Source organism: Onychostoma macrolepis, chromosome 12 (assembly GCF_012432095.1).
Source record: "Onychostoma macrolepis isolate SWU-2019 chromosome 12, ASM1243209v1, whole genome shotgun sequence".
Lineage (NCBI taxonomy): Eukaryota > Metazoa > Chordata > Actinopteri > Cypriniformes > Cyprinidae > Onychostoma > Onychostoma macrolepis.
The window spans coordinates 11,767,581-11,776,821 of NC_081166.1; the positions used below are offsets into that span (position 1 = coordinate 11,767,581).

Below are 9,241 nucleotides of genomic sequence, written 5' to 3' on the forward strand. Positions count from 1 at the left end.
CATGGCCAAAAATATCGGCACCCTTGGTAAATGTGATCAGAGGAGGCTGTGAAAATCAATCTGCATTGTTAATCCTTTTAATCTTTTATTTAAAAAAAAATTACAAAAATCTAACCTTTCATTGGATAATAAGATTTTAAAATGGGGGGAAATATCATTATGAAATAAATATTTTTCTCAAATACATGTTGGACACAATTACTGGCACCCCTAGAAATTCTTACGAGTAAAATATCTCTGAAGTACATTCCCATTCATATTCACAATTTTAAGCACTCCAGGGTGATTATAAACATGAAATTATCCAGCCATGGCTTCCTGTTTCACAGAAATATATATAGGAGGGAAAACAAAGGCCAAATTCCCTTTATCATCCATCACAATGAGAAGAACCAAAGAATATATTTCTGATGTGCAGCAAAAGATAATTGAGCTTCACAAATTAGTGAAGTGGCTTTAAGAAAAGAGCTAGAGCAGTGAAAATTCCCATTTCCACCATCAGGGCAACAATTAAGAATTTCCAATCAACATAAAATGTTACGAAACTGCCTGGAAGAGGACGTGTGTCTATATCGTCCTAATGCACGGTGAGAAGGAGAGTATGAGTGGCTAAAGACTCACCAAGGACCACAGCTGGAGAATTGCAGAAAATAGTTGAGTCTCGGGGTCAGACAACCTTAAAAAAAATTGTCAAACAGCACCTACATCACCACATTGTTTGCGAGGGTTTCAAGAAAAATTCTCTTAGCTTATCCAAAAACAAACTCCAGCATATTCAGTTATCAGACACGACTGGAACTTCAAATGGGATTGGCTTCTATGGTCAGATAAAACAAAAAAAAAAGAGTTTTTTAGCAGCAAACACTCAAGATGGGTTTGGTGAACACAGGGATAAAAAGTACCCCATGTGTACAATGAAATATACTGCTGTATTTTTGATGTTGTGGGCCTATATTTCTGCTGGAGGTCCTAGATATCTTGTTTACACACATGGCAACATGGATTCTATCAAATACCAACAGATAAAAAAATCAAAAAGTGACTGACTCTGTTAGAAATCTTATAATGGGCCATGTTTGGATCTTCCAACCGTACAATAATCCAAACACAAACCTCAAAAACAACACAAAAATGGGTCACTGAGCACAAAACCAAGCTTCTGCTGGCCATTCCAGTCTCTCTAACCTCATCAGGCATTATAGGAGAAAATTTAGAGCTGTTAAACTGGCAAATGGAGGTTTCAAAAAGTATTGAATAAAAGGGTACCGTTAATTGTGTCCAATGTGTATTAGAGAAAAACATTTATTTCATAATGATATTTTCCCCCATTTTAAATTCTTATTATCCAATGAAAGGTTAGATTTTTGTGAATTTTTTTAATAAAAGATCAAAAGGATTAACAATGCAGATTAATTTTCACAGCCTTCTTTGATCATATTTACCAAGGATGCTGATATTTTTGGCCATGACTGTATATATATGTACACATACTGTATGCAGATGTGAAAATATGTATGCATATGTTAATTGGTATCTACAAAACATTTTGTTTCAAACTCTTAAAAAGTCACCCCTGCCGATTCAGGTAAAATCAACTCTGCTAGTATGTAGTTTTTAAAACATTGATAATTCAGCAATTAAATATTTCATTAATTAAAAAAAAAAAAAAGTTTATTACTTTATTGTACGTTGTTTGCAAAAATGTAAATTTTTCTGACCGTTCTTTTAGAGTTTTGATAGCCTATCCATGGAAAGTGCCACATGTTTTTCTTCACAGAAATTAAGGTTAGCAATTGTATATTTAAATGTTGGCCTCTTAAAACGGTTCATTTACTGAATTCAGCACTTCAGACTAATGAGGCCAGCTGTGTAAGCGCAAGTTATTTACAGCCTTCTTTGAATATTCAAAGCACTGTGATTGCAACAATTTTATTCCTCCAAAAGGAATCACCACAAAACAATTACCTTCCCAATTTAAATGGGAAAAATATATTTATGAAATGATACATCTGTGCAGCATGTAAATACTCTTCTTGGTCACACATGAACTCCCATGAGGTTGACGGGCCGGTTGTTGTATCTTTTGGAGATGTCAGCTTCAATCTGTGTGAGAGAGAGAGACAGATAGATAAAGAGGAAGCTTTTTTCATATTCTCAGCCAGTCCAAGATTTAGTTCTCAATAAAAGTTATGTCCACCATGACATTTAACTACATTAGCTTTTTTGCTCTATTAGCCTCATTTCTTTTTATATTTAACACTGCCAAGTATCGGCTCCTTTTGCAAAGAGGGGAAGAGTGTGAACAGGAACTTGAAGGTTTGCTAGGGTGCCAGTTTCACTTTTGCAGAGAGAGGAAAGTAAATTTAGTGAGAAAGTATCAGGACTATACCATATACTGCTGTCATAGGAAAAATGTACTATGATAAACCTGTACTGAAACAAATCCATAAACACATTATAACAGGTTCCTGTACCAGTTTCTGGAGTTCCTTGGTGCGAGCAGCCAGCAGATCAATGCGGGGCTCTAGCTTGGCCTGTTCTTCCAGAGCCTCTTGTCGTTTTTCAGCCAGCGTGCCACGCTTTAACACCAAGATATCAGCCTGCTTGAGTTTCTGACGCAGTAACTCTGAAACACGCTCCACGTAGCTGAAACACAAACAAACACAACACCAGATCATTATCTGACAACAAGATCTCAGCTACATCAACATTAAAACTATAGATAACCGTTTAGTGTTTTTTTGTTTGTTTGTTTTTGTTATGTGACTAATGGCTTCAAGGAATAGTTCATTAAATGAAAATTTGCTGAAAACGTAATCATGCTCAGGCCATCTAAGATTTGGATGAGTTTGCTTTGTCATCGAAACAGGTTTGGAGAAATTTAGCATTACATCACTTGTTCACCAATGGATCCTCTGCAGTGAATGGGTGCCGTCAGAATGAGAGTCCAAACAGCTGATAAAAACATCACAATAATCCACAAAACTCCAGTCCATCAATTAATCCTCAATTAATTAATTAATTAAGCCATAATAATGATTGATCAACACTTGATCTGTGCATATTTCTCTACTGATTCATTGGAGAAAGCAATTATTATTGATAGTGGACTCATATTTTTACTGGAAGAAATAGTTTGAAGTTAAAGTGGTAGTTCATGGGAACATTTCAGTTGCGCTGCTGTCTATGCAGGGTCAGAAAGCGCTCGGATTTCATCAAAAATATCTTAATGTGTTCCGAAGATGAATGAAGGTCTTGCGGGTTTGGAACAACATGAGGGTAAGTAATGACAAAATGTTCATTTTTGGGTGAACTATGCCTTTAAAAACGTCCCAATGATGGATTTCTTTCTTACAAACACAGCTTTTAGCTGCACAAGATGTTTATTGGTGGGCTGGAGTAGTGATGTGGATAATTGTGATGTTTTTATCAGCAGTTTGGACTCTCATTCTGACGGCACCCATTCACTGAAGAGGAACCATTGGTGAGCAAGTGATGTAATGCTACATTTCTCCAAATCTTTTCAAATTAAGAAACTCATCTACATCTTTTCATTTTCATTTTCATTTTTGGGTGAACAATTCCTTTCAGATAAGCTGATATGATGCATGTAAAATGCACTTCTGCATTTGAAAGGTTTGAGTGTGTAGTTACCGTGGTGACGCCTGGATCATGAAGAGGTGCTGCATTCGTACTGAAGTGAGCCCGTTTAGCAGGTCACGTACGTCTGCCAGCATGGCCTCCACACGCTCGGGAGTCTGGGCCTGGATCACTGAGGGAGCGAGCTGGAACTGACTCATGGTCACCAAGTCACCTTCTTCACGCATCTCACTGAGCCGCTGACACAGGAACATTTCCAACTGACCCACAGAAACACAGAAAAAGCGTTTGGCATGGGTGAGGACTAAACATTCTGTCTAATACTTGTAACAATAAGATGTTGTACCTCCTTCAGCTCATTGATGAACTGGCCACGTGTCTGTGAGTTTTCTAGAAGAGAAAGCGCATCTTCACCTCTGGCAACACCATCAGGACCTGCAAAAGTACAATTTTTCAGCACCATACCCAGACCCAGATGAAATCTGCAGACTCTGGAGTTGTGCATTATGGACGCTGATTATAATGTGTATTTACAGAATGGATATAAATGTGTTTCTAATACGATTATGTGTGCCTGTCTATAATTCTTCAGTCAATTTTACCAAATTGCAGATCTCACATTGAAATAATTAGCTCTTGGTGATATTTTTGATATTATTTGATTTTTTTTTAATGATCACCAATGCTGCATTTATTTTAAGAAAAATACAGCAAAATGTGAAGTATTATAACACTTCAAAAAAACGTTTCTATTGTAATATATATATATTTTTTGTGGTGTATAGTATACTTTTTATTCATCAAAGAATCCTGAAAAAAAAAATTGTTTCATGGATTCTTTAAAATTCTTTACATTATTTTTTTTTTCTCAGGATTCTTTGATGAATAAAAAGTTCAAAAGAGCAGCATTTATTTGAAAATCTTTTGTAACATTACTGATGTCTTATTGGCACTTTACATCAGTTTAATGCATCCTGAATTAAATTATCACTGACCCCAGATTTTTTAAAAGCAGTGTACATTTATAACAAATCCTTAATGTAAAAGTCACAATATGTAATTTTCGCCGCTAGAGGGCGCGTATTAAAAACAAACAAAGAAACAAAGGCGTAGTTTGATGACCCCGTGACTGAATCAAGGGGGTTGTCGTCTTTATCCTCACAGCCGATGCAATCCTACGGGACTCGGGCAGAAATCATGTTCATGTTCATATGTATTAAAGATTTATTAACGTCGTAGTATGAAGCAGGGTTTAGCTAAAAGACGTCGAAGCGAAATGAGGCCGCTAAACTAGCGTGACACACGGCTCGAAAGCAGCGGAGCTTTTACTATGCCACAGTCGACCGCTTCCGCTCCTTCCGGTCGCGCTTATATGAGGTAAAGCAGCGCTGTTTTATGTTTTTATTATTATTATTATTATTATTTTAGCGCTGTTTTATCATAGTAGATACATTTGAAAGTTCTGTTATAATGTTACTCTGTGCGGTCGTCACCTGTCTAATAAAACGCATAACATATTAAAGCGTCTTTGGTGTTTCCATGTTTTCTACAAAACAAAACTATGGAAACGGTCCGTGTCACTAGTTAAAATTGCTTATTTCTCTGGATTTAAACATTCTTCGAAACATTTGGGATAATGTAAATACACAAGTCAGCAAAATATATAACACTGTTCTAATGGTTTTTGGATATTTTATATTGGATATTGTGCCTATAAGTACAGTTATCAACATTTAATTTCAGTAAATCCCAATACACTTACAGTCTGTGCCAACATCCACAATTTCAATTTCCACAGGTGTAGATTCAGAGTCTCCCCAGTCAATACCACCAGCACTGGTTTCCTGAAGTTAATTGGTAGAGTGTTTTAATTCTGTTTCAAAATGTGATAACCAAAGACTTCATATTTGTACTAAATATTTAAGGCTCTTACCTCTGTGCCAGACTCGAGACTAATACCCCAGTCCACACCACCCTCAACAGAGATCCCAATATCCACCTTTTCAGTACCAGCACCACCGCCGAGGTCACCCCAGTCAATCTGCACAAAACAAGAATGATAGATAGATGACAGATAGATGCTTAAAACTCAACTCACTGAGTCATATTATCACACTTACAGTCTCCTCTGAGACAACATCAGGTGGGGCTTCCTCCATTACAGGTCTCTCTACAACCGTGGGCACATTTCCTGTCTTCCACTCATATACAGTTGTGTTTCCTTTCTTCTGGACAAATCTTAGAGTGGGCAGGACTTCTTCAGACCTAAAAAAAAAAAAAAAAAGTAAAACTACATTTAGACGAACTTCATATAAGGATCATGTTGGAGTTCAATCACAGGCATGATTACAGGTGTCTAAAGGGCAATCAATGCAGCATTAGAAACGACATGAAGTCACACTCACCAGTCACTAACAAAGTTTATGAAGGCTGCGTAAAATTTTATAGCTTCATCCAGACAGGCTGCTTTTTTACCAGTTTCTTCTAAAACTACAGGCAGATCCTTAACGAGTGCTTGTAACTCCCTTGCCACATTTTCCCCCTGTGAAATATTATAGGTCAGTATCGGTAATCAGCATCAAACGATGCAAAATAAAATATTTGTTGTCTAACCTGTATCCCATACTGTTTACAGGCAGCATAATAGCGTTCCCTCATGTCGGTGGCACCGCTCTGACAATCCAGTTCTCTTCGGCTCAACTCCTGCTGCAGCTGCTGAGCTTTAGACACCTGCTTCCTCAAAGCAGGACCTTCATAACTTACACTACGAATCAAAATACTGGCCACTTCAGCTGGGGATAAAAACACACATACACACAATGTTTGCATAACTTAAAAAAAAAATGGCTTAAATAATTAAATGATAATTATTTACCTAAATAGACATTGTCATTTTCATACAGGGACACTATTTCTTGCCAATCCTGTTGACATAAAATATATATATCATATTAATTTTACTACATACAGCAATAAATTACACATTAAAAGAATAATAAACAGCAGAGAGATGCATCATCACCTTCATCCTTTGTGATGAATATCTGCCAAAAATATTTTTGGTGGACGCTTCTGTTCCTTTTAATATTTCAATTATTCGTAAGCAATGGAAATAGTGAATATCTGCAAATATACAATATATAAGTAATAACATTCAAACAAAAAAAAAGTATGATTGTATTATTATGTTTTTTTGTTTGTTTGTTTTTTACATGAGCCAGAGAGCAGTTGTTTGATCTCCTCATTCTCTGGCATATCCTGAATGGCAGCATTGATTTTCTCTCTAATTGTCATCACTGCACTTTGCCATTTCAGCGTGCAGTGCCTCCGGTCCACCAGCCAGTCTGAATGATGGAGACAAAAGCAAAATATTAAATAGATATTTGTGCAAGATCTAAACTACTGTGTATAGAGGTCAAGCTACAGGACCTCAAACCATATGTTTAAGACTTGTGTATGCATAAATGACTGTAAAATTGTCTTACCTAAGAGTTTACTGGTTTGGATGTCAATTGGGACATTCTGGATGCTCTATTAAAACAGATTTTTATAACAAAGGTAAATTACAGTATGCACACTGTAATAACACTCACGGTAACTTTTTGCACATTATTATGATGTTATAATATTAATGGAAAGACAATGAAAAGATGTAAGCCAAGTAAATAATTCAGGCTTTATATTAATAAAAACACAGAAGTATGCATTGATGCACAATTAGGCTATATTCTTGAATAGCTTGTCAATTTCTACAAGCATGTTGACGTTTCCGTACACAAAGAGAGCAAGACTTAAAAAAACGGTGACACTTAATTTTAACCAAAGAATGTTTTGTTTTACCTCCATTGCAACCGTGGTTGTCGTTATTTTGATAAAATAATACCTAAGGCTACTCCATACTTGTAAATCAAATCGATGAGATGTAGCTCAAGTTTACAACTCCACTGACACGTACATACACAACTGACCAATCAGCACACGCGACACTGCTGAAAGACCAATGGACTACACGAATAGAAGAACCGTTAATCACTTCCTTGTAACGTCAAAATAAAAGTCACTAGAAATTGCTTGTAGCAAAGTTACCTTGATTTTTCTCTTACAGTTGTGTATTTTCCGTGAACTCAAACATATCTGAAATTCACTGTAAATTGTTTAAAAAAAAATCTACAAATGCACGGAAATCTTAATACACGTTTTCAGATGTTGTGGATACTCAACTAATTTTATTTCATAAAATTAAGATGGTTCAAAATGTCAATTATTAATAATTGAATAATTAATTATAAGTATTATTAGCCATGTAATAGATGTTTATATATTAATAAATAATAAGTATTTATTATTACGTGTACTTTATCTCTTTATACTTTGCATTTTATCACACTGTTTTCCATAATTACGAATCTGGTAATAAAAAGTTATTTATATCACGTTATTTATATCACGTTCAAAAAGCTGCAAATTCAACATATTACTATTTATTTATTTATTTATTTATTTATTTTTTCAGAAAAGTCCTTTCACAATGTAACGGAAGAAACTCAAACTATTAAATGGTTTTTGATCATTTGGAATTCTTCTTCTTATTATGGTCATTTTTGTAAAAAAAAAAAAAAGAAAGAAAGAAAGAAAGAAATGGAAAGAAAAGAAGAAGAAAAAAGGAAGGAAGAAGATACATTATTTCCTCACTTTTCAAAAGGTATACTCATATCTTGGGTAAACAGCAGAAGTGGTATGTCCACTAGATGGCGCGATTTCCTTTATATTGACACCACTGGAAAAATAGTGTGACATACATTTTTTCATACTTATAAGCAGGCCTGGCAATAACAACATGAAATAGTAATTTCACATTTTATTTCACCATATGCATTGCATTTGCGCTTCCTTTCTATTGTGCTGCTTGCATAATTTATAAAATATTTCAACATGCACTTTATGTGGACATAAATTTATGGTAAATATCCTGCTCTTTTCTCAGTTTTATTTGATCAAGGTGGTTTTATAGATATTTCTGTTTGCCGGATCACAGCACACCTTATCTACAGTATCTGCCAAAGGGACTTTGGCTGTAAATATGACTTCAGGTGTCTCAGGTGTTTCCAACAAGAGGCTCCTCCCATCGTACAGTTGACAGAAATATCTATTTCTTCTTCTGTTTTTTGACAGAGCAGATTAAAATCAACAAAGAAAGAACGCAGAAAGTTTGAAATAAAGGTCAGTATGACACTATTATGCAATGTTAAAATCAAAGATAGGATTGTAGTTCTGCTTCTTAAAAGTTTGGATATCTTGGGCAACTCCAGTAACACTACACGTAATAACCAGCATGCACAGGAGAGAGAGGCCTTTGAAAAGGAACTTGCATTGTACTCCAAACAGAGCAGTTTTAATCACTCCAAAGACCATTTCAGCACCTTGCCGAGAGCAGAAATCAGAATTTTAATCCTAAATCGGTTGAGCTCTTTTATGGTCTTGTGAAGCACAATGGCTGTAACAGTTAAAGGGAACCATTGGCAATGCTTTATTTTCATATTTTTTGAATGACATTCAAACCTGCTCCTATCTCAGCCGGGGATCTAGTATCCGTCTGTGATTTCCCCACATTATGCAAATGTTAGCATCATCTCTCTGGTGG

The 9,241-nt window shown here is 35.6% G+C and overlaps 1 protein-coding gene across 1 annotated transcript; it reads right to left on the reverse strand.

Annotated features, from left to right (window-relative positions):
• Nucleotides 1-125: 125 nt before the first annotated feature.
• cdk5rap3 (CDK5 regulatory subunit associated protein 3) lies at nucleotides 126-7,579 on the reverse strand. The gene is made up of 14 exons (XM_058794210.1): nucleotides 7,441-7,579; nucleotides 7,086-7,131; nucleotides 6,813-6,944; nucleotides 6,623-6,723; nucleotides 6,476-6,524; nucleotides 6,214-6,392; nucleotides 6,006-6,142; nucleotides 5,721-5,865; nucleotides 5,534-5,641; nucleotides 5,363-5,444; nucleotides 3,947-4,035; nucleotides 3,655-3,860; nucleotides 2,475-2,646; nucleotides 126-2,103 (listed from the first exon to the last, which is right to left on the reverse strand). The coding sequence occupies exons 1-14, from the start codon at nucleotides 7,444-7,446 to the stop codon at nucleotides 2,038-2,040; spliced, it is 1,518 nt and encodes a 505-aa protein (XP_058650193.1). The 5' UTR covers nucleotides 7,447-7,579; the 3' UTR covers nucleotides 126-2,037.
• Nucleotides 7,580-9,241: the final 1,662 nt, after the last annotated feature.